Below are 25954 nucleotides of genomic sequence, written 5' to 3' on the forward strand. Positions count from 1 at the left end.
TTGTTTATAGATTTTATCTTATTTTCAATTTCACGGTGATTAGAGCAATTGAGTCTCTTTTTATATCTTTTTGTTTTACATAATAATCAAATTAAGATAAGATTAGCCTAATTTTTAGTGCTACTTTCAAATTATCAAATGAAGTATTACTTACCTATTTAATCAAAAGCCATCACAATTAATTATTTTTTTTAAATGCAAATAATTTTAGTTATATTAATATAAAATGGCATGGATTACTTCTTTTTTTAAGTAAGCAACATCATTTGCATTTATGATGTTCTTATTAGCTCCAGGAATTAATAAATGGCATGCCTCTTCCTAATTAACTACATCCAATAATTATGTATACACACTAGTTTTCTTTTTAGATTAATATTGTCCATCTCCCAAATACCCAATACAGGTATATTTTCCCTTTCCATCCAATAATTGTAATTAATTATAATTATAAAATGATATTATTCATATAATTATTGATAGGAAAATAAATAATACAAATGCAAATTAAGAAATTCACGCGCTTGAATTTGTAGTGGGGGAAATGTGATGTGTCCGGTGAGACGGATTGCGGTTTGCGAGAGATGCGGGGCGTAAGATTGGAAGATTAACACATCAGGACATGTTGGCGTTGACGATTGGACGGACATGTTAGCGGCTCTCCTCTTCTACCGCATTTCAGAATCTTTCAAACATCAAAAAGAGGAGAAAAAAAAAAAAAACTACGCACGCAATTACTACTTAAAATAATACGTGTTTCAGACATGGTTCAACCTTGGACCAGATACAGAGATATTTGTCTGATTAGAGAGACCTTGTAATATATTTTCATACACGTAAAAAAAAAAAAAAAAAAAAAAAACCCAAACAGAGAGAAAAAGAAAAAGTAGAACCAACAACACAACTCCCTTCAAATTTGGAGAAACCGAGAAAACCAAAAAAAAAAAAAAAAAAATGGGAACAATATCCTACAGAGGTGATTGAAAGACAGGGAAAAACAGATATATATAGAGAGAGAGTTAAACGGCCACCTACACCTCAAACAACTTCTGGTTGGCCGCTAACGTGATTTTTTCCTCCTCCCTAAAACAACTCTTTATTTCCATTACCCTTTTTTTCCTTTCGGCTTTCTCTCAATTTTCTCGCGAAAACAACAAGGAAAAGGAAGCAGAACAAGAATCCCATAGGGAAGAAAAAAAAAGGGAAAAACTACCTGTTTACTAATACCCAATTGAGCCCTACATCGCCATCGTGTTCCCAGCCTCTGTTTATTTGAGCTGTGGTGTTCTTCAGGTAAATTTATTTTGTCATTCATTTCTTCATTACCATTTCGTTTATATTTCTAGATCTTCCATTTTGTCCTTTTTTTTTTTTGGGTTCTGGAAACTTTTTGAAGTTATTATTTTGTATCATTAGAGATACTGTTTCTTTTGCTTCCTTGACTCGAACAAAGATGCAGCATAATATATTCACCACAATGCGTAGTTTAAAGCTTAGCGATGGATGTAAAGGCACGCAAGTTTATGCCCTTAACGCCAAGGGTGGTGGTGGTGGCGGTACCGCTGCCGGTGGTGGAGGCGAAGGAGTCGGTGAAAAACTCTTCCACCAAATTCACGACCATCTTAGAGTTAATTCGATTCGATACAAATCGAGTGGAAATTACCAAGCTTCTAACGTGACCCCTGCTGCGGTAACTGAAACCCTGCTTCCTTATGGCCTCCCTGTCTCCGATCTCCTTGAGCCCCAGATTGAGTCATGTCTAAAATTCGTTGATTTTATCGAAGCTCTTGCTGATGTTTACCGTAGGACTGAGAAGTGTCCACAATTTGAGAAATCGAGAATGTATTTCGAGCAATATGCAATTTTTAGGGGCTTATCTGATCCGAAACTTTTCTGGCGGACCCTTCGGTCTGCCAGGCAGCATGCCGTTGATGTACATTCCAAGATTGTTTTAGCAGCGTGGTTGAGGTATGAGAGGAGGGAGGATGAGCTTGTTGGCACATATTCAATGGATTGTTGTGGAAGAAACATTGAGTGCCCTAAGGCTACCATGGTAGCTGGTTATAATCCGGAATCTATTTATGATCCTTGTATTTGTTCTAGGAATCCTCGAGGGGAATTTGAGGATGATTCTTCAATTGGGGATGAGCAATGTTCCACTTGTGATGATGATGGGGACATGTCATTTTGTATTGGAGATGATGAGGTTAGGTGTATACGGTCCAATATTGCGTCGCTATCAACACCGTTTAGGACGATGTTGTATGGTGGTTTCAGGGAGTCAAGAAGAGAGAGGATATATTTTACCCACAATGGTATTTCAGTAGAAGGAATGAGAGCTGTTGAGCTATATAGTAGGACAAAAAGATTAGATTCTTTTGATTCACGAATTATTTTGGAGCTTCTTTCTTTCTCAAATAGGTTTTGTTGCGACAATTTGAAGTGTGCTTGTGACACTTATTTAGCATCTTTGGTAAATGACATGGAGGATGCACTGTTGTTAATTGAGTATGGATTGGAGGAAAATGCGTATCTTCTTGTGGCAGCTTGCTTGCAGGTTTTTCTGAGGGACCTCCCAAATTCTACGCACAGCCCTAATGTGATGAGATTTTTTTGTAGTTCAGATGCAAGGGAAAGATTGGCTCTAGTTGGGCATGCTTCCTTTTTATTGTATTACTTCTTGAGCCAGATTGCAATGGAGGGGGATATGAAATCTAACACTACCGTGATGCTTCTAGAGAGGTTGACAGAGTGTGCAATAGAAAGTTGGCAGAAACAACTTGCATGTCACCAGTTAGGTGTTGTGATGCTTGAGAGAAAAGAGTACAAAGATGCTCAAAAATGTTTTGAGGCAGCTTTTGATTCCGGTCATACATATTCTTTAGTGGGTGTTGCAAGGGCCAAGTTCAAGCGTGGCCACAAGTATTCAGCATACAAGCTGATTAACTCACTCATGTCAGATTATAAGCCAGTTGGGTGGATGCATCAGGAACGTTCCTTGTATTGTGTTGGGAAGGAGAAGATGTTAGATTTAGAAGTGGCAACAGAATTGGATCCTACCCTTTCTTTTCCATACAAGTACCGGGCTGTTTCATTGTTGGAGGACAATAAGATCGGAGCTGCCATCTCAGAAATTAATAAAATAATTGGTTTCAAGATATCCCCGGACTGCCTTGAGTTACGGGCCTGGATTTCGATTGCCATGGAGGATTATGAAGGAGCTCTTAGAGATGTCCGGGCACTTTTGACTTTAGAACCAAATTGCATGATGTTTCATGGAAAAATGCATGGTGACCACTTGGTGGAGCTCCTGCGCCCTCTTGTTCAGCAGTGGAGTCAGGCTGATTGCTGGATGCAATTGTATGACCGGTGGTCTTCTGTTGATGATATTGGTTCCCTAGCTGTTGTACACCATATGCTGGCAAATGACCCAGGAAAGAGCCTCCTACAGTTTAGGCAGTCTCTCCTTCTTTTAAGGTAATTTGACAAACTCTTTCAGTGGTTGAATGAAATGTCCTTTTGCTGTTTCTGTTGAATGGAATTTTCAGCGTAAATTCTTTCCAATAGATTAAAGTTTGTTGTTAGCTCTACGGAAGAACTTGCATTTGATGCTTTGTTGTGCAGATCAACTAGTTTATGCCCTTGTAGATTATGACTTATCATTTTGCTTTTGGAACTTAAATCTAAGATTAACACTACGAATTTATGATAAGGCAAGTGATGTTTTCTTCTATATTATTTTCAGATGTAGGTATCTGCACATTTAAAGGCAGGGTGGGTTCTGTGTTAACTACAGACAAGTTAAATGAAATAGAATCCATATGACATTCTAAAAAGTTTATTGTTGAGAGAATGCAACATGCATGGTCATCATGGTGATATCATATGGAAATTTGATTCATCATTTTGTGCATAGTTGAGGTCTAGTATGGGGAGATGTAAAGTAAAACAACCTCCATTCCCTCCTACTTGTAATAGCTCTTTGCCTCAAAATATGGTAAACAGTGGAAATTTTTTCCTCATTTGCATCCGAGTATTAGTACAGTTTATTTTTTAGGTTAACAAGTCTTTCTTAGTTATGGCTTATGAGTGAGTATTAGTAAATAAATTAACTTATATTTGACATGTTAACTGTCCTGTATCAAATGTTGTATATGGGTTGTACATGTCAATTGTGATCATAGAAGGTGCTGTCTGTCACAATGGTATTGATTCTGATAACTGAGGCATAACTTCTTTCTACACTATTTTAGTTAAATTCAAACATTGGTAGAATGCAATATTATCTTCACATTCGTATTCTATCTGTTCTAAGTGTTTGCTGTTACTGAATGCTATAGGTTAAATTGTCAGAAGGCTGCAATGCATAGTCTACGGTTAGCTAGAAACCATTCTACTTCAGAACATGAAAGGCTTGTCTATGAAGGATGGATATGGTATGACACTGGCCACTTTGAGGAAGCACTAGCTAAGGCAGAGGAGTCAATCTCCATCCAGAGATCATTTGAAGCTTTCTTCCTTAAAGCATATGCTTTAGCAGATTCCAGTCTCGATCAAGAGTCCTCAGCGTATGTTATCCAACTTCTGGAGGAAGCTCTTAGATGCCCTTCAGATGGCCTTCGGAAAGGGCAAGTAAGTATTTTTGAATCAATTCTAACTCTAGCAATATAAGCACAATGAATTGGTTTAGAGTTCTGAGTCATTCTGCAATTCTGCAGGCATTGAATAATTTAGGTAGTGTGTACGTAGACTGTGAAAAGCTAGATCTTGCTGCAGATTGCTACATGAATGCGCTCAACATCAAGCATACACGAGCACATCAGGGTCTAGCACGGGTATTTCATCTAAAAAATCAGCGTAAAGCTGCATATGATGAGATGACAAAGCTGATAGAGAAGGCACGCAACAATGCGTCAGCTTATGAGAAGCGTTCAGAATACTGTGACCGTGACATGGCAAAGAGTGATCTTATTATGGCAACACAGTTAGATCCCTTGAGGACATATCCATACAGATACAGGGCAGCAGGTAAATTCCATTACCAGGTTACAGTTTTTTTCCCAGTATATATATATATATTTTTTGTGGAAATTGCTGTTCTCAACCTCGATTGGAGATTGCAATGCACTGTGACTCTTATGTTTTTAGATTGCTATTAGCTGTAATGGTCAGCCCCAACTCAATAGACAATTAGTTGATTCTAGATCCATATATAGTTTGAGTGAATCAATTTGCCTGTGGTTCTAGATGTTGTTTACCTTCTTTTAAGCCTCTCATCTGCTGCCAGTTCATTGTTTCATTGCTATATCTTTGATCATTTGGAAGCCTTGATTTTTCATGCTGTAAGAGTAAATTTTGTTTCCCTGTAGACACGGTTTATTTTCTTGGATTTATTCTTGGTGCAAAAGCTAGGTTCCCAATTCTCAGATTTAAGTAATAAATGAAGAAACTTCCTTCATCCTTTGTCTTGCTTTGCTTATCTTGGCATTTGGCAAAAGGATATCCATCTTGATATTGAGGTGCTATGATGATCAGGACTTCTGTTCAATTATGTTAATATAAATGTTATTAATAATCAACTATCCTGTAAAAATGTTTGAATGTTATCAATCAGAAAGGAACGACAAGAATGAAGAATTATTGACTAAGGTCAAGAAGTTGATTCCTTGTTTTTTGCTATATTTAATCGGTATGAAATTTAGGTTCAAAGTGTCATAATTGCTTGTTATTTGTTCTCAATTGTTAATTATGTGATTGTGAATCTGGTCCTGAATACTGAGAACATATTTAGATATAGTGCTAGCTTTTTTCAGCCTCTAACATGAAGTTTTTTCTGTCCTTCCAGTTCTAATGGATGATCACAAAGAAAATGAAGCTATAACAGAGCTCACAAAAGCGTTAGCTTTCAAGCCAGACCTCCAGCTACTACATCTTCGGGCTGCTTTTCATGATTCAATGGGTGATTATATATCCTCTGTTAGAGATTGTGAAGCAGCCCTATGTCTTGACCCCAACCATACCGACACTCTTGAGCTATATAATAAAGTTCGTGAGCAGGTTAAAGATCAGAAATAAGAAAGTGGGTTCTCCATAGTCATTTCCTCTCTTCATCGTCTACTATGGGCAACCTGATTTTGCCACCCTTTTTTTTTTGTTTTCAAATATTTTTGTTCAATTACCAGGAAGGGCACCATTTTTTTTGGGCTTTCAGAAGCACCACCATGGCCTTTGGGAGAAATGGAAATTAGGAGGAAAGAAAAAGGAAAGCGTTTGGTTTACTGGAAAAGGAGAAAGGAGAAAGGAGAAACCGGACGAGATAGCTTGTAAATATTTGTTTTCTATGTCAAGGATTGAACCAATCAATAATATGAAAGTCCAGGCATGCGACTGATGCTGCTGCTGCCCCTATATACTACTTTGGCAGGGGGCGGTGCCAATGCTACAGTCAAAAGAATCATGTAAATGAAGCTGCAGAAGTCTATCCAGGCTAGAGATTTTGCACTCTGTTGGTCTTTTTTGCTATACCTTATGTATTCTAACACTTCTTATCCTGGATGTTCTATCGTTGTTGGAGCTTGAAATTATCCCTTAAACAAGGAGTTTCTTTCAAACAGCTTGCAATTATATTTGAGAGCCGCTACATAGTCCAAGAGTATGCGTTCTTCTACTCATTTTAAGACTTGGTAAAAGACCCTCTCACAATGTAAAGACCTTGATCTCTTCTTATAGCTACCAACTATGGCCATTTGGTTTTTCACTTCTCACATGTTATCCCATCCCAAGTTCCCAACAAGTTCTTAATGTTAACATTCTGCTTCAGCCTTCAGACAAATAGATCTGTGGAGACTGCTGCTGCGGCTGCCATCTTTTCTACTTTACCATGTTAAGTGGGGTCAGTAATAGCATAGAGAAATCTTATCTAATTGTACAAAATCATTGTTTTCATGGTAATTCGATTTACATGTGTCGAAAGTTGGAAGCATCGAACTGGGCAAAATTAGGTGTGATGCAGTCACTCATGCCACATGGTTTTTGGATGATTCCTTCCAGGCTTTTTGGCCGATGTTAACCTCATTGTTCTCTTTCTCAATCCCAAAATAGAAGTGCCTTTTCCACCCAATCTGTGAGCATTATAAAGTGGAAATATCGGTTTTAACTGCACCAGATACCCATAGTCTCAGCTGCTTTATAACTATTTCAAACAACTACTCCTTTATCATCTCTTCATTCATTCATATGCATCTCCAGTCACCTATTCCCTTTTCCCCCGCCTACTCCATTGAATCGTTCAATTACACAATGATATTCCTCTATATGGGAGAAGGAATGAATGAAGCAATGGAAAAGAAATGCCCCAGAATGCTTAACTTCAATGCGACCTGGTGGTCACATTAGCAATAAAGTTTCTTGTACGAATTTCCTGGGGGGATGGAAAGATTCAAGTAATGAGATTCCATTCCGCTGGGAACAGGCTCCTGGCAAGCCCAAGAAATTGGAGGGAAGTAACAACATAGATGAGTCAGAAACGCCTTGTCCAAAACCCCCACCAGGCAGATGGCGTTCACCAAAGGAAGCAACTATTTGACGGGGATCATGATCAGGTCTTTCACGATCACTATCATGACGATGATGAAGGCTGTAATGCTGATGTGGATGACTACTACGATGATGTTTTCACGGATGCTATGGAAGTTTTGTCACTGACAGAGGCAATAGACATTGTCAAGAAAGCAGAAAAGTTTCATGGATCAGGTTTAGAGCACAGTGATCTTTGTCCATCTCCGAATTTCATAATCAAACGCTTTCTTCCGGACGCCGCGATATTGGCTGCAACATCTGCTCTAAACATGTCAAAAACGAAGCTTCCCTATCTCTGCAGTTAGTCAGAACAGTGGCCATGTGTTTCCCAAGCAGTAATAAAGCGATCATCATTCGCTTCGGCAAAGCGTTGTGGCCTGGAAATGTTGTTGCCTTGGCGGATGAAGCACAAGCTCTGCGGTGTTAAAAGTCCAATCAAGGAAAGTTCTAATATTGCGCAACCAAAAACTAGTGCAAAGCAGAGGAAATTATTTTCATCAATTGATGCACCTTCTGGGGAATGGAGATGTAAATAAAAGAGGTTTGCTCGTTCTGTTAATTCTCTGATTCTACTTCTTTATAATTATAGTTATAATTTATAAAGCATATATATAAGATATAACAAATGATTAGAAGAGTGGCGAAGTTATCTTAGTATACGATACACTGTTAATGCAGTATCAATGTTGAGAGGCAAACTGTTTGTAAGTATGCAGATCCTTAGGAAATGCAAAAGGTTGGAGAAAACATTTAGTATTATTTAATGAAGAACAATGAAATAAACTGTCTAACAGCATTAATTCGGACTCCTGCCTGCCTCCATAAATACGGATCTTCATTTTCAATGATTAGATATGTACTTTTTGGGTGGATTCTGAAGTGGTTAATAGGTCATTCTTCAGCCATCCATCTTGTATTCAAAATTAAACATATAATAATAACAATAATAATAATAATATAATGTACTACTATAGAACAAAGCAATGTCTTTTCTTGAGTTTACAAATCAAGTGAATTCTCAATTTCTCATCCTTTGTGCACATCAAAGCATGACCTACCTATTAAAAAAATATTTATATGTCAAATTTCACTCAAAATAGATTCATTTGAATAAATGTGTTAATTTTTAAAAATTATTTAAAGATATCTACTTTAATAATATACATACATTCAACCCATGAAAAGATAAAAATGGTTAATAATTCATTTGATTTTTCTTCTAAAATATGATTCTATTAAAGTGAAATCTTATGCCTTCCTCCTATTATAAATATGAATTTCAAATGAAATAAATTATTAATGTTTTCAATATAAAGAAGAAAATCAGGACAATTTGACACATAGTGGACTTCAAAGTCCATATGAAACGGGCTTTAGCTTTTCCCAGCCTAAGGGCCGACTATGGTTTAGACGTTTAATTATCCGCACGTGTAGATTTTAAAATTTTAGGGTTTTGTGAGTGTGTGGTCTCGGGCAGGCTCAGAGCTCCGCTGCCCGTCGGTTCGGTTTGTTTTTTCCACGTTCAGTTTGAGTCCCTCCCTCCTCCAGCTTCCTTCCCATCATTCCAAATTCATTTATTTATATATTAAAATCGTCTCATCAATCTCTCCAATCCAATTGCTGATTCTCTTCTCTCCCCCCCTTTTCTTCTCATTTTTTCTAAGCTTAGGCAGAGTACGGGAAAAAATTAGCAGGAAGGGAGTTTTGGTGAGATAGAGAGAGCAAAACCCTAAGTTGGCTCTTCCCTGGGGTTTTTTATTTTTAAATCTCTCTGCTTTGTCGGAGTCTAATTTGAGGTATCAATCGTCACTTGAAGATTGCCTTTGTCTTTCCATTTTCGTTTCAGTTTCAGGTCTTATGTTTTTGCCTCTACTTCATGGGTTTTCCTAGGGTTTTGCATTTCAGCATTGAAGATTAAAGTTTCATTTCCCTCCCCCCCCCCCCCCCCCCCCCCATTTGTGAATCTATGGATCTGTTTTCGCTTGTTCTTTTTGTTAGTTTATTGTCCATTATTATCTATTGATTTTTTTAGTATTATGTTCTAAGTTCTTTTCTTAGCATAAAACTTTGTTTGGTTTCTGAGAATGGGCAGGGAAGGAGAATTGAATAACTTTGGGGGTTTCTATTAGAGACCCCAGACAACAAGAAGATGTAATGCTCTATTTTCCTTCACTTACCTATAAATTGGAATGTGGATAATAATATAACAATACAACTGTAAGTGGGGCAGTTATGCGGTCTATTACCTTTTGACATATAAGCTACTGCCTATACTTGAAATTTGAATATTTTTGTTATCAGCATGGCGGTTTTATTGCATTTTGGTGGATGACCTGGATTCACTGGTTCAGCTTAGTTAAATAAATGAAGCTGCAAGATTCATCACTGTTGATTCTATCCAATCAGTACCATTGTTGTTTGGATCCATGTTCAACTCATAAAATATTTGTCTGTGTTTGTTAGATGATTTGGTGGTTTTGATAAATTCATTCCATCAATTTCTCTCCAACCGTTCTTATTAATTATTGTTAATTTTTGCTCCTGTTCACTTATAACGTGCTACAATCTCTGAATGGATTTGTATGATAGTCATCATTTCTGATCTATGTTTTATGTTCTCAGTTGTAGTGTATTTAAAATGGCCATGGAGATCACTCAGTTTCTGCTGGCTGCCCAATCAGCAGATGCAAAAGTCCGGACAGAGGCAGAGGCTAATCTGAGGCAGTTCCAAGAGCAGAACCTGCCTGTTTTCCTTCTTTCATTGTCAGTTGAGCTTGCAAATAATGATAAGGCTGTTGAGTCTCGTAGATTGGCTGGTATTGTGCTTAAGAATTCATTAGATGCTAAAGATGCTGTTAGGAAGGACCAACTTGTTCAACAATGGATGGCAATTGACATTTCTGTTAAGTCTCAAATCAAAGACTTGCTCTTGAGGACCCTTGGCTCATCTGTTCATGAAGTGAGGCACACTTCTGCTCAAGTTATTGCGAAAATTGCTTCAATTGAGATTCCTCAAAAGCAGTGGCCGGAACTGATTGGATTATTGCTTAACAATATGACACAGCAAGATAGGCCTGCAGCCTTGAAACAGGCTACCTTGGAAACTCTTGGATATGTTTGTGAGGAAATATCTCATCAGGACCTTATTCAAGATGAAGTTAATGCTGTTCTCACGGCTGTTGTTCAGGGGATGAACCTAACTGAACACGGTCCTGAAGTTCAGCTTGCAGCCACCGGGGCTTTGTATAATGCTTTAGAGTTTGCACGGACCAACTTTGAGAATGAGATGGAGCAAAATTATATCATGAAGGTTGTATGTGACACAGCCATGTCCAAACAGGTGGAAATCAGGCGGGCAGCTTTTGAGTGTCTTGTTGCGATAGCATCAGCATACTATGAGGTGCTTGAGCCTTTCATGCAAACCCTATTTGAGCTTACATCAAATGCTGTAAAAGGAGATGAAGAGACTGTTGCTCTCCAAGCAATTGAGTTTTGGAGCTCTATTTGTGATGAGGAGATAGAACTCCAGGAGTTTGAGAGTCCTGAAAGTGGGGACACTGGAGCTCCCCATTCTTGTTTCATAGAGAAGGTTCTACCATCTCTTGTTCCTTTGTTGTTGGAAACTTTGTTGAAGCAGGAAGAGGATCAGGATCAGGATAATACAATCTGGAACATTTCCATGGCTGGAGGGACATGTCTAGGTCTTGTTGCCAGAACTGTTGGGGATGCTATAGTGCCTCTTGTAATGCCTTTTGTGGAATCTAACATTTTGAAGCCAGATTGGCATTGTAGAGAGGCAGCCACTTATGCATTTGGCTCTATTCTTGAGGGTCCAACAATTGAGAAGCTCTCCCCACTGGTACAGGCAGGTCTAGATTTTCTGCTTAATGCTATGAAGGATGGAAACAACCATGTGAAGGACACTACTGCTTGGACTCTCAGTCGTATTTTTGAGCTACTGCACAGTCCAGCTAGCGGTTTTTCTATCATTTCTCCTGAGAATCTTAAACAAGTTGTGAGTGTGTTGCTGGAGAGCATTAAGGATGCTCCCAATGTAGCTGAGAAAGTTTGTGGGGCGATCTATTACCTTGTCCAGGGCTATGAGGATGCAGGACCAAGCTCCTCTCTTCTTTCACCATTTCTCACGGACATAATTGGTTGTCTAATTGCAACGGCTGATCGTACGGATGGTTGTGACTCCAAGCTCAGGTCTTCTGCATATGAAACCTTGAATGAAGTTGTGAGATGTTCCAACATTGCAGAGTCATCTGCCATAATAGCACAGCTATTACCAGTCATTATGAATAAGTTAGGCCAGACTGTGGAAATTCAGATTGTATCATCAGATAATAGGGAAAAGCAAGGGGACTTGCAAGCCTCTCTTTGTGGTGCTTTGCAGGTTATCATCCAGAAACTTAGCAGTACAGATGAAACAAAACCCATTATACTTCGGGCTGCAGATCAGATCATGATTCTATTCCTTAAGGTGTTTGGTTGCCGCAGCTCTACTGTGCATGAGGAAGCAATGCTTGCAATCGGTTCCCTTGCTTATGCCACTGGACCTCAGTTTGAGAAATATATGCCTGAGTTCTATAAGTATCTTGAGATGGGACTGCAGAATTTTGAGGAATACCAGGTTTGTGCCATCACAGTTGGGGTTGTTGGTGATATTTGCCGTGCCTTGGATGGCAAGATCTTGCCCTACTGTGATGGCATCATGGGCCTTCTTCTAAAGGACCTTGCTAGCTCAGAACTCCACCGGTCTGTAAAGCCTCCCATATTCTCTTGCTTTGGGGATATTGGTCTTGCAATAGGAGAGCACTTTGAGAAGTATGTACCCTATGCTCTACCCATGATGCAGGGAGCAGCCGAAATCTGTGCCCAGATGGAAACTGCTGATGAGGAGATGATGGATTATGGCAACCAGCTTAGGCGTAGTATTTTTGAAGCTTATTCTGGTATCCTTCAAGGTTTTAAGAGTGTGAAGCCTGATGTGATGGTGCCCTATGCTCAACATCTCTTGAAGTTTATAGAGTTAGTTTCCAGAGACAGACAAAGGTAGTTTTGTTTTCTTCTTTTCTTCATTTTTGGTATGTTGATGCTGTTAAGGCCTTTGGTTTTGTCCATCTAAATACTTCTTTGTCCATGTATTGCAGGGATGAAAGTGTGACAAGAGCTGCAGTTGCTGTTATGGGTGATCTTGCAGATGCTCTTGGCTCCAATATAAAGCTTCTGTTTAAAGACACTGCATTCTATGATGATTTTCTTGGCGAATGTCTCCAGTCTGACGATGAGCAGCTCAAGGAGACTGCATGTTGGACGCAGGGTATGATTGGACGTGTCATGGTTTTATGAGGTCCTTTGAGTAAAGTTGTTGTCTTGGTCTGTGTCCTTTTTTCTTACTATAAATCTGCTTTCCTTCTAGTTCTGGTAAAAGTTAAGTTGTTAGGGAACCGAAGGAGGGGGTTACTAACTACACGTATCTGTGCATTTATTATTTTGCGGATTAGGGTTTCCAAATTTCAGGATTTTCTTAATCCGCATATCATTGGGTATAGAACAAAGTTAAGGGCTGGCATTGTTTGAGGCCTTCTGAATGAAGGTGTTCAAAAAAACTTGTGAACAGTTTTTATCTTATGCATATCCACTAATGTGTGGCTTGTTGAGTCAAATTTCTCCCTCTGCATTTTTTTGCGAGTTTAATTTCTCGTTAAACTTGCTCGATTTTCATGTGATTCTGTGGTGGGCTACCTGCAGCTTGGTTTGCCAAAGGTGAATGCTTATGGAACATGATTAATATATATTTTAATTTGTTATCGTAGCTGAAGTTTTACATGATTATATCCAAAATATTGAATCAAATTAAATTCTTTTGTTATAAAAATTATCCTTTGGGAAAGAGGAACATAAATTAACATGTTTGATCAGAAGTTTGCTCCTGCAATATCGAAATTCAAAAGTGAAGGCTGGCTGAGAGGAAGAAAAATAAGAAGAATATATGCCCTTGGGATGTGAGAGTCTTGTTTGATTGATTCTTGGACTGATCGGATGGCGTTTTCATTCGATTATCAGGCAACCTTGCAGGAATGAGTATCTCCTACTCCTATTTAACAATACATTTTATTATTATATACACTATCATTTGTTGGTCTGATGAAGAAGAAGAAGAAGAAGAAGAATATTAAACTTAATTGGTAGGGAAGAAATCCCTATTTTTGTAGGCCAATTAAACCAAATTAATAAAGACAAAAATCCAGAGCAGTCTTCATGATCAGTAGCACTCTATGTCTAATTGAGGTGAGTTTTGACAGGCGGAATAGAACATATATCTCCCATTGCCATTTTCTGACAACAGCATTTAGTATATATATCTCAAATTCTCAACCCTAATATTATTATTATTATTATGGAGTATGTCATTTACACAAATCATGATCACACTGCACGCATGCTATATATTCAACTTGTTCACAAAATTTTGATAAATTTAGAAAAAACGAACAAGTTAAAAAGGCTTTAGATTTTTGCTCTCATAATATATGCCATCAATTGGACGGAATATTTGGTGGTGGAGGACTAAAAGAAAAGAGTTAATTAATTGGAATGCTCCTTATTAATTTCCTGCATTATAAGATAAAGTAATATATCACGCCCAAGGAAGACGCCTTTGACGAGTAATCCAACCTTCATAACCGAAAGTGCCGTGGTCACGAATTTTTCTTGCCACCAGCTGCCTGCCAGTTATAAAATATGTTGATGACTACAATGAAATTTTGTTTACCCTGGTAGAAAGCCAATGGGCGTTAATTCATCATTTATGGACCAATATCAACTCAGCGGCTCTTCTCGAAACTATATTTTTTCAAGGTTGTCTTTCTCATTAAGTGAAAGGTAATTGACCTTGAAAAAGGAATGAATAGTTTACTCGACTAATTTCTTCATTAAAAAATTTGATAAAAAAATGCATTACATAAAAAAAAAAAAAAATTTTCATGCAATAGCACCTCTGAGAAGCTGCCAAGCAAGGAAGACGACCCAATAGGGAACCTTGATGAGAGTGATTGGAACTTCTTTTCTTTAATCATTTTTTTTTTTGTATTATCTTTTTCATGCCATATCTACTTTATATACTCACAATGGCTTTCAAAACCCAACGCTAAACAAAGTCTTTTAACCCTGTAAAATATCCTCAAAAGATAATGCAATCGGAACAATTTCCCCCTTCATGGCCATTCAACAATTTTGTGCATTCAACTATTCATCAGTTCGAACCCTATGGCCTCAATATGGGTGTCCATTTTGACGGTTGTGAATATTTCTCTTCTTCTTTCACTACCAGTGAGGATTCCTCTGAAATTTCATCAATTTCTCATTTGTCTACAATGTTCTCCAGTGAGATTTTCCCATATCCAGCTTGTGATGATCAGCTTCAGGTCAAGGTACCATTGGAGGATTTTCGTCTCCTTGGAGGGGCTTTACTCTTTTCACTGATGGGATTGAGGATCAATATAACTGCTAGGATGAGAGTACCGAAGATAGTATTCCGTCACATCTGCCACTGTCCTCTCAAAGGCGAGATGTATGGAGTCCTAGTCCATCCATAAGTTCTAGCAGTGAGGCATCTCCGGATATTATATCAATGCAATCATCAGTACTTACCGTGCCGGGAGACGCCATGGAAATTGATGATCAATTGGGTATATTTCATCTACTCAAGGCTTACGAAGACACCACAGAGAAGTATCAGACAGAGCTTGCTGAGGTGATCCTAAGGTGCATCAGTGAGAAAGGTAGTCCCATTGGTGAAACTTGGGAACTGATTGCTTTTCATTTATCTCAAGACATTCAAAATCAAAGCGATTATCTAATGCAAGAGTCTAGCAAGAACTTTGAGGCAGCCTTCAGGGCATTTTATCAGATGTTCCCATCTGGGAAGTTTGCTCATTTTTCTGCTAATTCAGCAATCCTTGAAGCCAAACCAAGTGATGCAGATATGCTACACATCGTGGATTTTGACATCGGAGAGGGGATTCAGTGGCCTCCATTGATTGAGGCCATGGCATCCCAACACAAGGCATTGAGACTGACATCAATAAGATGGGGAGAGGAAGACTTTGCTGGCTCCCCATGGAGGTTTGAGGACACAAGAAGGCAACTTTGTGACCATGCCAGGTCTTTTGGCCTAAAGTTGAAAGTGGATGAAATGGGAATTGAAGATTTGGTGAATAAGCTCAAGGAAACAAAGAAACGAAGTGGCCGTGGCACTAGAAAATGGTTGGCCTTCATTTGCATGGTGGGACTGCCAAGCATGGGAAAAAGCAAGAGCAGGAAGCTTGTAAACGGGTTTCTAAAGGTAGCTAAAGAACTATTGGCAAGTTCTGGCAACTACATTTCAAGAAACGGGAATTATAGCATTTGGTGAGGAGATGCTTATGAAAAACTGTAAGATTGCTCAGGGTTTGGGACATTCTTTGATGGGCAATTGATGCACTACAAAGCACCTGGTGCAAGCAAGAATGGCCATGGAGTGTCTCTTCGTAGGAACTAATATCTGCGGCCAATCATGGGTCCAAAAGTGGAAGGAGATGAAAGAAACTTGCTACTTCCAGGCAGGCATCACATTGGAAGGTATGAAGGTGAGCAGAGAGAGATTAATGGAAGCTAAAGAAAAAGTGAGAGAAAGGGAAAATTCATACGAGGTGAGAAGCATTGGAGGGAATCAATTAGGCTTGGAGTGGAGAGGAATTACACTAGTCAGAGTCTCCTCTTGGAGAAATTAGAGCTTAATTTTTTATACAAACAACTGAAGGATTATTTATGTTGAAATCGTATAAATAATGAATACATGACTTTTACATTGTTATTAATAGAATTAGAATGTTATCTACCTACATTCTCTAATTAAAACTTGTTTCTTGTCAACGGAAATTAAGGAAAAAATTAATAAAAAACGTCGACAGCAGGATTCGAACCTACGCGGGCGATGCCCAACAGATTTCGAGTCTGTAGTTAACGTACAAATCGATTATTTCGAACTTAATCATATTAAGCCTTTTCTCTAATTTTCCCTCTCAATCCTCTCCCTTGAGCCCTCCCTTCTGCTTCTAGCTGGCAACAGAAAATCTTTTTCTGTCCCTCATTAGACCCGATTTCTAGATTCAAAGGTTTGGCCTTTGCTGTTGAAATCGCTTTCAAAACGTTTCCTTTTTCACTCTTTGTCATTAATTCGTCTTTTTGTTTTGGGCTCGAAATTGAAGAAGGTAGTACCAAAAACCCTAGAAAATGGGGAAATCCTCGAAAATGACCGATGTGGAGAAACAGATATCTTATAGCGACGATCTGGTGGAGGTATTAAAGGACAAAGGGGACATTAACAACTTAACGCAGTGTTTCCAGCACTTGAACGATCTCCAGTCGCATTGCGACTCTGATTCCAAAGAGGTTCAACGATTGCTTCAAGGTCTCTTTCCTTTTCTACTCTTTTTGTTTTCCCGACAAGTTAAAAAAAATTAAGAAAGTAAAGGAAAATCTTTTTTCCTTTTTTTTTTTTCTTTAAATGCAGAATATGAAGAAAAGATGGAAGCTTGGAGGAAGAAAACAGAGCAGGCACAGTCTGAGGTTGCCGATGGAGCTGAAATGGAGTATCTACAGAAGGAGTTGAAGGAGGAACTTGAGAAAGAACGTGGACTTAAGGAGGAGCTTAGATAAGTATATGTTTTTTGTCAGAGTTTTTCTTTTTATTTTTCTTCAGGTTTTGTTTTGATGTTAGTTTTTTAAATCTCCTTTTTATAAGAACACGGCTATTAGCAATGAGATAAATGAGCTGGAGCGCCAGAGGGGCTCTATCGAAGAGCGGAAGCAAATGCTGAGGAAGTTTGAGCAAGACATGCTCAAAGAAGAGTAAGTTCATGAACTCGTGAAGTAAATGATGCTTGATCATTTATTTTTTCTGAATTAAGATGTTTATGTCCTAAAAATGGGGGAAACTTGTTAGCATGAATGTGTCTCTTGGACAACTAAGGGAAAGATCTTAACTTTAATTTCTGAACTTTGGTTTCCATGCATATACTCATTGTCCACACGTTCACTTTCTGTTCTGAATCTGGTTACCAGAGTTTGTCTCACATGACATCTGTAGTATCCTGGGATTTGTCAGTCAACTGTATTTTGAAGAACCTTGGACCGCTTGCTATGTTCAACAATATTTTCTTGTTCCAAAATTGTGTTGTAATGATTAGGAAGCTATGCCTTCCCGAGTTATCTTTTGCTGAGTTTGATGTCCAGTATATGAAAATGTGTTATTTCTCTGTGTGAACTAGACTTACAGTTCAATTTTTAACATCTGAAAGTGAATCATTATACTTTGATCTTGCAGGAGGAAGCATTCAATGTATGCTTCCATAACTAATATAATTCCAGACTTGGAAGACCAATCTCGAATCTCTGGCCGTATCCTTCTGAAAATATTATTTTCCCCTCCATCTATGATTTTTCTGTCAAGGTTTTTTCATTTTCAAAGTTGCTTTTATGTTGCATTATACGGATTCTCCTTGATTCAAATCGTCACAGATATAGTGGATACTAATAAAAAGGTGGTAGAGCAGTTTGAATTTGACCCTGCAAAGATGACTACTTTTGATGCTTGTGATAGCATATGGAAGCTGATAAATTCCGGATAGGGGTTGGATATATTTGTCTTGGCTGAGATATGTAATCAAATATGTAATTTTGTGTGTTTTTGACGCATCTATCCAAACATTTTTCGTTCCTAAACTAGGAACTTTTGATCTTGTTATATGATAGATGATTTTGATTCTTAAAGGGCCGTCCTGACTGATGTGACGTGTGTAAAAGGTTGGACCCTGCCAATGCAGCCGTTCCCTTGTCGAAGAAATGCAGTGGTTTAGAGAAAGATGCTTCTTTGTTATTAATGAATCAAATTTCTTTCTCTTAAAATGCCGTTTAGATTTAGTGGCAACATGGAACCGGCAGATGAAACTCATTTATGGAATCTCCATTTTTTTCTTCAACTTTAAACTTGGCAAGATTATCAAATGAGGGGACAATAATTGCATTTTATGCCAAGTGTGGAATGAAAATGACGACATATATCTGCAAAGCAAGAGTTAATCATTCATAATGACCGTAAGGGCAGAATATGATAGTAGTCCAATGATCCAATCTAATCCTACATAAAAAATGGATAAGTTAAAAGTTAAATGGTCCATCCTGCTACTATATTAATTTATTTAGGTACTTCTATTTTCCTCCACTGCAACAATGAAGTCCCTGCTGAATTGGGGATTTCCTTTGCTGGAATGAACGAAGCTGAGTCTGCGTAGCAGAAAGAAGAGATTGAATTTTTCTCCAGTTGCTTTAGCAGAACGTGACATGCAGGCCTTGGCGACTTAAAAAAGTTTTGGATGTCAGTAGAAAAACCAGCAGAATATGTCGCATGTATACATTGAGCTCCAGAAAAGAGAAATGGAAACTTAAAAATCTTTGTAGAACATAAAATCAACATTACATTTCAGCCAACAAAACCGAACAAAGTTTGCTGGAAAAATGAAGGGAATTATAAAGTACAGAAAACTGTTGCGAAATTGATTAATTCCCAGTACAAGAAGCTGCTGTCATATTTAGCAGTTCTTGATGAGTTTCAAGGCCTTGATTTTCAATACAGTAGATGAAGGTGAAATGCTTTCTCTGTGATATTAAATAGAAATAATTAATACGAGTTAATTAAGAATGCTACTACTTCTGAAAACTTGCACAGACTTGTTGTTCTAAAAGAAAAGGGGACCATATTCTGCCATGGAGGAGAAAGGTGACTCACCAGATTAGGAGATGTTAATGGCGCAGGCATGTATAGTGTTCAGGTAGCATTCATCAATTATAAAGATAAATGAATAATTAAATAAAATAAGAGGTGTTATAATTACATAAAAGAAAAACTAAAATAAAAATAAATAGTATTACAAAAGCAAACAAATAAAATAAAAGAAAGTTCTGATTGTATGATCGCTTCACTTGTGTTATTGGATCGATGGTTAAAGAGAAGTGACAAAACTCATATGAATACAAACTAAGATAGAAAAATGGAAGTGGCACCTGGCAAGTTATGGTATTGTTGGGTTCTACAAGTTGAGCATTGTCCCAGGGAACCAGCCTAGGAATAAGATCGATAATATTTGAGAAGGTCAGTGTTAAAGACCTTCACGAGTTGACAAATTACAGTGAAGCTCCGGCAACATGGGCATAGCGACTCACAGAGACAGATTAACTTTCTTTGATCTGACATGAGATTGAGCCTTGGTGACATCGTTTTCTGACGAAAATGAGATTGATAGATGAAGGTGATGAGCAGAGAAAGAAGAAGGGAGAGTAACTGAGAAGAAGTCATTAATCAGTGCAAACACTGAAGTTCCCATATATATTGTGTACACTCAAACATCTACCGAGTTCCTTATAAATGAGACGTGTCCCACAATTCCTTAGGCATTATTTAATACGCAATGGTCCTTCCAATTTGAAACTTTAGTTTCTACTTTTAAATCCCATATAGCCCACAGAAAGAAGGTTTCTGTAGGGATAATTTGCATATCGGGCTTTGCCTAAGTTGTTTATTTTTCTGGTCCAATAATCTTGCCTGGGTGCAGCAAAATTTTCAAGTAAAACTTAGTCATTTGGAAGTACAAATATCAAATTATTCATGCTTATTCAAATAATATAAGCAAATGGAAGTTGATTTTTCATTCATACTTGCTAAACAACAATCATATATATATATATATATATCACCTGTAACATGTCATAAAACAATAATAATGATAACAAGCAGCTGGTTTTATTATAGTAGGTGAGCCAGATGAACAAAGGACAAGGTGATGAAGGAACATGTGGACTCTTTTAAGGTTTTATTTCATTCCCGTGCCTGTTTTGCTGCTGTTGATGATTCCAAGTTTCTAAATTCATTACCATAGCAGCCCAAATGGATTTTATTTGCCTTCTTATTAGTTGAGCTGACATTGGACGATTGTGCTTTGCAAGCCTCTGGCACATGATCACCTTTATAAGCTTGACAAACATATTTCACAAAATTTTCGAAGTCCTGCACCATGATAAATTGAAGTTACTTGACACAGACTGGATCCCCACACGCACAAAGAGAGAGAAAGAGAGACTTACATCACGGATTGGTTGATTATTCACCACCACCCATGGCACGTAATCATGAGGTGGATAGAGATTTTCAGTCTCATTAGCATATTGTAGCTCAAGCTGCATATTAATTTGCATTCAATGTCAGAGAGTGAACCGTAAGATGCACATATTAAATTATTAATCCCCATAAGATGTAGATGTCTAGAGAACAAACTCTTGCCAAATTTTATATTCACATGATAAAATGCTACTAAGAGATGCGGGCAACCTTATCTCCATATCCACTCTTATAGCATTCCTTGATTATGTCCTTACTCAATTTCAGATTTTCACTGCAAGTTTCCCACAGTTTTTCTTTGGTCTTAACTGACCCCCGCTGTAAGCGTTGTTGCTCTGTGCAGCGAATGAATTCAAAATGCTTTTTCTGCATGACAGTTAAACAGAAGTTTCAGATGAACTGAAATGCATCTACTTCATCTCTACTTTCTGCTTCCTAGTCATGGATTCATTGAATATTACCACATCAGGCCAGAGGTGGATGACGCAGCTATGTATAGTATTTAAGTAGCATTCTTCTTCCCCATGCTGCACATTGTTGCAAACAAAAAAAAAAAAAAAGAGAAAAGACAAAAGGTATAAACAACTATGAAGTACAGCACAAAATGTACATAATTAATCATGCAAAAAAAAAATTAAATTCAGAAGAAGAAAGGACATCTGACCTGGCAAAGGGTTCTATTGTTAACAATGAGAGCATTGTCCCAAGGGACCAACCTGAGATTGACAATGGTATTAAGATCACTCTGGAAGACCTTCACAAGGTCATCTGAGATAAAGGAGGCACAATATGGGCATAAAGTTTCATAGTACAGAGACAAAGTAACCTTCTCATTATTTTTGGCATGAGACAAAGTCTTAACATTACCATAATCTAAAGAGGAATGAGACGGAGAAACAAACATGAATGGAAGAGAAGCCACAATAATAAAGAAGAATAGTTGAAGATATGCCATTTTTTAAGAGCTTTGCACAATGCTGAACCTCCAATATGCGAAGGTATATATAGCTGAGATAACTACTAGATTCCCTGTTGAGTTTTGGTTGTATAGATGATAGTGTCCTTTCACTTTTATTAAGCCATGTAACAAGTGGAACCTGCACCTAGGTGATAGAGACATTCAAGCATTCTTAAACGTAAAACAGGTTTGAATCACATGCAAGTTGCGTGTTGATGAGAGGAAGAACAAATGCAAATCATTAGAGTAAATTAATTATACATAATAGTCTTTAATTCATTGGTTTTTCTTAATGTGGGTTTAGAATTGTCTGTCTTAATCTGTGATGCTATGGGATTGCATTTTAATGATCCAACTCGAGAAGTAATTGCTTTGATCTGTGCTTTCTATGGGAGAACTATAAGGTTTTATTTCCTCCTGTCAATGGAGCAAAATCTTCAGTCTTAACATATTTCTGACTTTTGAATACCTTCTTTCTGCAAAATTTAGTTGCCAACAGGTAATTATCCCCTCTATGTGTGACTAAGGGATCGGATGGTTGATTTATATGAACTTAAGCGAAGACAAACTTCTTGGAACTTTAGTTTTATTTCTTTAAAAATTTAATATGGTTCAAGTTTAACACCCAAAGGAAAAGATGACGATGCTGATGTCTATTTCAATATTACTGCTACTGTCATGTTCACTATTTGATAGAGTCGAGGGACAAAATCAAAGGCAAAGCTGAAGCATGTCACCATGAATAAGAAATCACAAAGGTCCAACTCAAGGAATAGAGCATCCTTATTCTATGTTTGGACTCTAAAAGAATGCTTTCTATATTTATCCAACCTCACCGAACCATAAGCTTTAATTATTAAGAAAAAATAGGAAGTTTTAATTAAGAACCTGATTATGCAAAACTCTAAGTTGATTAAGAGTGTGCTAATGCCTAGAGGAGAAAATGAATCGATTTGTTTTTATAAGCACCAAACTGCAGAGCATCAGCTTTCATTCCTTTGAACAGGCTGTTTTAACTTATCTACATTGATGATATTAAAGACAATTAATTTCCTTTCTTGCATAATGCTTTGAGTCTCAAAATTGGAATGTGGAATTGGTTAACTGCAATTTTCATGACTCAGTTATGAAAGCAAATCCTCATTTGTTAAATTGTTGGTCTGAACTTTCATCTAACTGACCAGTTGGCAAATTCCCGTTTTAAGATTAGTGAGATTCTTTCATTTGCTCATTAAGTGAAAATTGTTCAAATTCCTCTGCAACTTCCAAATTTGATGCCAGCTGCCAATCATTCATATACAATCTCGAGTCCAGAATCCGTTTTAAGAAATCCCCATATTTCTGAATCCCAAACCTAATGCTAGAACATCTTGTCGTATTGTTGATTAAGGTCAAATATGAACCTATATGTTGAGAAAATTAATGCAAAAGATAGTGATTTCTTGATAAATATCTTCGCATGTGATGTACGCAGTATTTCTATAACTTGCCAAACAGGGTGAGTACAATCAGCCACAGGCCCACAGCTAAGACCAGTGAGCATCCTTAACAAAGGTTTAAGATGGCAATGAACCAGGCAGAATATTTGCCGATCGAGTCAAATTCTATCAGCGGCTGTGCAGTTTCTTTGTCGATGTTGAATACGTCAAGTTCTTCGCATTACTAGTTGAGTTGAGATATTTCATGGAAGTGACTTGCAGCTCTCAGGTGCAGCATTGCCTCTGTATGCTTTGCAGATATAAGCAGCAAATTTTCAAGATCCTGCCAAAGGAAATGCAGAGATGTTGGCAGGATCTTGAAATGGAGAAAGTGAAAGAATTGAAAAGAAAAAATGTTGAAGGAACTAACGTTTCCAATTGACTGGTTATTCACCACCACCCATGAAATATAGGAATGAGGTGGACTAATATGAGCAGTTTCATTGACAAACGCTAATTCAAGCTGCATATCAGTTTATATCCAATTGTAGAACTTACTCCATACTCATCAGAAGTAAGAGAAAGCAATAAAAAGATTTGACCGATGGAAATGAAAAATTCATGGAAAATATGGAATTGTCAAAATGTTACCTTCTATTTACCATATCATAAAAGTTTCTGTATAGAAAAACAACACCATACATCTTTGAAACGAGATGGTTTCTGATTCTTGTGAAAAGGTAGGTAACTTACACCATAATGACCAAGGTTGAACCCAGGACGCGATACACTTGCTTTGACAATGTATTGATACCAAATACTGATTAATCAAATTATTCTTTTAGCATGACTGTTTGATTGAAGCCCTTGGTGGGGCAAATGCTAAACTTTCTTGCCCCCTTTTCCCACAACTGATAAACTGAAGACGACAGTGGGAAGTCAATGATTTTCCGAGCTTAAGTGTTAGCCAACAAATTGGTGGAGAATTGTTTCTTAATTTCTTCCTTTCTTAACGTAAAAGCAAATGATTTCAGCTATGAGGTGACAAATTTACCGGTCCAAAATCATGGTCATGACAATAAAAAGAGTAACTAAGAACGCCTCTAATTTCCCCCACCTCCTGCAAAAGCGTTCTCCCATGATTCATTTTCTCAAAGCAGTTTGAGTTCATTTCTTATTAATTTTTTTTTTTTAATTCTTTTATGCTAAACAATACCGTTTCTATCTGTAAACAGCAGGGTCTTTCTGACAGGGCGGTTTTCCAGTTCCACTGACCTTTTATGGAAATCATAAAACGCTTCGAGAAAGCTCCAGCAAGCCGACACATGTCCAACTGTCGTTGGCCGGTTTGGCTCCTTAGACAACAATTACGAAGCACGTGTAATCATACCATTCCTTTAAACAATCCTTTTCGTACAAGGACGATTCTGCCCTTTGCCTTCCCCTCCCTAATAAAACTTCTCAGTTCTCATTAGCCCTTAATCAATCCTATTGACGAACGAAACCAGCATAAAAGATGGATGATGTTGTGCCTGAAGCTGAAAGCTTGTTGCATCCAACAAAACTCAGAGGAGATGAAGCTACCGAAGAAAGAAAATATTCTGAAGCAGCTAAACAAGAGGGGGAAGAAAGAGCTAGCGGATTCATTAACCATCTCATCTCTAACTTGGTTACAGGAGGAGATGCTGATGAAGTTAACCAAGGTGGCAAGGAGACAATCCCTGAAGGAGGAAAAAATGAAGAGAAGGGAGGGGGGCTTTTAGATCATATTATTTCAAACTTGGTCACTCCTTTAAGTCCAAAAACTGGAAACATCATTCAAGGAAAAGTTGAAGCTTTTGATGCTAGAAGTGAAAATGAATCAGGTTTCGGATCAGAGGAAGAAGTGGGTGGTGGTGCAGGAAGTGGAGGAGGGTTCATCAACAATATTGTTTCGAACCTCTTTCACCACTCTGAAGGTGAAGTAGGAGAAAGTACTGAGGAAAACAAGAAGGAAGAAATGGTGAAAGTTGGTGAAGAAAACAAAGCAGATCTGAAAGCAGATGAGAGCGGTGGAGGGGGAATCATTGATAGCATTGTTTCCCATTTGCCCACATCTCTTCCAGGTACATTCTTATGGCGTCATAATCCCTTTAAACTTTCTAAATTTTTATTTTTCTTTAGCTTTAAGTTTTTGGGAATTTATGGATATGTTTATATTTGTGTTTTATAGACTGCTGAATAAGCAGATGATGCAGCTCCCACGAGTGATGAGGCCACTATTCTGATTCACATTGTTCAAGATTAACAAGTGTTGATGATAAAGGAATGAATTACTAGTATTTTATAGAATCTGATTTTGGCATCCCAATTGTCACTTTATAGAACTCAATCCGCGAAGCCCTCACATTTTGTCACTTTGGTGTTTGCTTTTCATTGTAACATCTACTGCGTTCTACTTTTCTTTTGTATTTGATTTGATTTTTTTTTTAATATAATTCTCCTTGTAATTTATTTTTGGCAGGGATGCCTACTTGTAATTCTTTTTTTTTATAGGTGTAATTCTTCTGTTAAGTACATTTCTTAACTATTTGTTAAATTCTTAAAGAAAAAAAAATGGTATTTGTTAAAACAATGATCAAAATGGATGAAACGACAGTAAAAGAAATATATTTATATATAGACAGAGAGAATTGAAGGTGACAAAAATAACTCTCCCTAACTCCATTAATGTTCCTAATATTCTGGCTCAATGCAGTCTTAGAATATACGAAGAGAATGCATCAACTTTATTATATT

General features: G+C 37.6%; 5 protein-coding genes and 2 pseudogenes across 16 annotated transcripts; 6 read left to right on the forward strand and 1 right to left on the reverse strand.

The window, feature by feature from the left end:
- The first annotated feature begins 1033 nt into the window (after nt 1-1033).
- On the forward strand, nt 1034-6611 carry LOC111296113 (ethylene-overproduction protein 1-like). 7 transcript variants are annotated; one of them, XM_089741548.1, is made up of 6 exons: nt 1034-1293; nt 1417-3477; nt 4341-4632; nt 4719-5028; nt 5846-6079; nt 6183-6611. In XM_089741548.1, the coding sequence occupies exons 2-5, from the start codon at nt 1454-1456 to the stop codon at nt 6073-6075; spliced, it is 2856 nt and encodes a 951-aa protein (XP_089597674.1). In that variant the 5' UTR covers nt 1034-1293; nt 1417-1453; the 3' UTR covers nt 6076-6079; nt 6183-6611. The 7 variants fall into 7 exon arrangements, with proteins under 7 accessions (XP_089597674.1, XP_089597675.1, XP_089597677.1 ...); XM_089741549.1 differs by having other exon boundaries at nt 1460-3477; XM_089741551.1 differs by having other exon boundaries at nt 1486-3477.
- Nucleotides 6612-7218: 607 nt separating this feature from the next.
- LOC111296115 (importin subunit beta-1-like) lies at nt 7219-13250 on the forward strand. 4 transcript variants are annotated; one of them, XM_022890180.2, is made up of 3 exons: nt 7219-8119; nt 10201-12636; nt 12735-13250. In XM_022890180.2, exons 2-3 carry the CDS (start codon nt 10217-10219, stop codon nt 12931-12933), a joined length of 2619 nt encoding a protein of 872 aa, XP_022745915.1. In that variant the 5' UTR covers nt 7219-8119; nt 10201-10216; the 3' UTR covers nt 12934-13250. The 4 variants fall into 4 exon arrangements, with proteins under 4 accessions (XP_022745915.1, XP_022745918.1, XP_022745917.1 ...); XM_022890183.2 differs by lacking the exon at nt 7219-8119 and adding an exon at nt 9060-9729; XM_022890182.2 differs by lacking the exon at nt 7219-8119 and adding an exon at nt 9060-9430.
- Nucleotides 7237-8114, forward strand: LOC149515940 (uncharacterized; annotated as a pseudogene).
- Nucleotides 13251-14671: 1421 nt separating the features above from the next.
- Nucleotides 14672-16358, forward strand: LOC111297864 (protein NODULATION SIGNALING PATHWAY 2-like; annotated as a pseudogene).
- A 254-nt stretch (nt 16359-16612) lies between these two features.
- On the forward strand, nt 16613-18490 carry LOC111296452 (kinetochore protein SPC24 homolog). Of its 2 annotated transcripts, XM_022890766.2 has the most exons (6): nt 16616-16742; nt 16836-17038; nt 17141-17282; nt 17377-17478; nt 17954-18027; nt 18148-18490. In XM_022890766.2, the coding sequence occupies exons 2-6, from the start codon at nt 16861-16863 to the stop codon at nt 18255-18257; spliced, it is 606 nt and encodes a 201-aa protein (XP_022746501.1). In that variant the 5' UTR covers nt 16616-16742; nt 16836-16860; the 3' UTR covers nt 18258-18490. The 2 variants fall into 2 exon arrangements, with proteins under 2 accessions (XP_022746500.1, XP_022746501.1); XM_022890765.2 differs by having other exon boundaries at nt 16613-17038.
- Nucleotides 18491-20387: 1897 nt separating this feature from the next.
- On the reverse strand, nt 20388-21869 carry LOC111297865 (gamma-interferon-responsive lysosomal thiol protein-like). Its single transcript, XM_089741706.1, has 5 exons — nt 21465-21869; nt 21262-21327; nt 21011-21166; nt 20767-20859; nt 20388-20689 (listed from the first exon to the last, which is right to left on the reverse strand). Exons 1-5 carry the CDS (start codon nt 21753-21755, stop codon nt 20501-20503), a joined length of 795 nt encoding a protein of 264 aa, XP_089597832.1. The 5' UTR covers nt 21756-21869; the 3' UTR covers nt 20388-20500.
- Nucleotides 21870-24127: 2258 nt separating this feature from the next.
- LOC111297211 (uncharacterized) lies at nt 24128-25725 on the forward strand. 2 transcript variants are annotated; one of them, XM_089741705.1, is made up of 2 exons: nt 24128-25281; nt 25405-25725. In XM_089741705.1, the coding sequence occupies exons 1-2, from the start codon at nt 24693-24695 to the stop codon at nt 25461-25463; spliced, it is 648 nt and encodes a 215-aa protein (XP_089597831.1). In that variant the 5' UTR covers nt 24128-24692; the 3' UTR covers nt 25464-25725. The 2 variants fall into 2 exon arrangements, with proteins under 2 accessions (XP_089597831.1, XP_022747599.1); XM_022891864.2 differs by having other exon boundaries at nt 24182-25281; nt 25389-25725.
- Nucleotides 25726-25954: the final 229 nt, after the last annotated feature.

Source organism: Durio zibethinus, chromosome 12 (assembly GCF_047325235.1).
Source record: "Durio zibethinus cultivar Kanyao isolate XHJ-2024 chromosome 12, ASM4732523v1, whole genome shotgun sequence".
Lineage (NCBI taxonomy): Eukaryota > Viridiplantae > Streptophyta > Magnoliopsida > Malvales > Malvaceae > Durio > Durio zibethinus.

Bases quoted from the DNA above. Each gene is read 5' to 3' on its own strand.
- LOC111296113 (XM_022890175.2), top strand. From the start codon at position 1,454: ATGCAGCATAATATATTCACCACAATGCGTAGTTTAAAGCTTAGCGAT. The intron at 3,478-4,340 runs GTAATTTGACAA...TGAATGCTATAG, and splicing joins CAGTCTCTCCTTCTTTTAAG to GTTAAATTGTCAGAAGGCTG. The intron at 4,633-4,718 runs GTAAGTATTTTT...GCAATTCTGCAG, and splicing joins ATGGCCTTCGGAAAGGGCAA to GCATTGAATAATTTAGGTAG.
- LOC111296115 (XM_022890180.2), top strand. From the start codon at position 10,217: ATGGCCATGGAGATCACTCAGTTTCTGCTGGCTGCCCAATCAGCAGAT. The intron at 12,637-12,734 runs GTAGTTTTGTTT...CATGTATTGCAG, and splicing joins GTTTCCAGAGACAGACAAAG to GGATGAAAGTGTGACAAGAG.
- LOC111296452 (XM_022890765.2), top strand. From the start codon at position 16,861: ATGGGGAAATCCTCGAAAATGACCGATGTGGAGAAACAGATATCTTAT. The intron at 17,039-17,140 runs GTCTCTTTCCTT...CTTTAAATGCAG, and splicing joins GGTTCAACGATTGCTTCAAG to AATATGAAGAAAAGATGGAA. The intron at 17,283-17,376 runs ATAAGTATATGT...TTATAAGAACAC, and splicing joins GGACTTAAGGAGGAGCTTAG to GGCTATTAGCAATGAGATAA.
- LOC111297865 (XM_089741706.1), bottom strand. From the start codon at position 21,755: ATGGCATATCTTCAACTATTCTTCTTTATTATTGTGGCTTCTCTTCCA. The intron at 21,167-21,261 runs GTAATATTCAAT...ACTGTCATGCAG, and splicing joins TCCACCTCTGGCCTGATGTG to AAAAAGCATTTTGAATTCAT. The intron at 20,860-21,010 runs GTTGCCCGCATC...ATTAATATGCAG, and splicing joins AGAGTGGATATGGAGATAAG to CTTGAGCTACAATATGCTAA.
- LOC111297211 (XM_089741705.1), top strand. From the start codon at position 24,693: ATGGATGATGTTGTGCCTGAAGCTGAAAGCTTGTTGCATCCAACAAAA. The intron at 25,282-25,404 runs GTACATTCTTAT...CTGAATAAGCAG, and splicing joins TTTGCCCACATCTCTTCCAG to ATGATGCAGCTCCCACGAGT.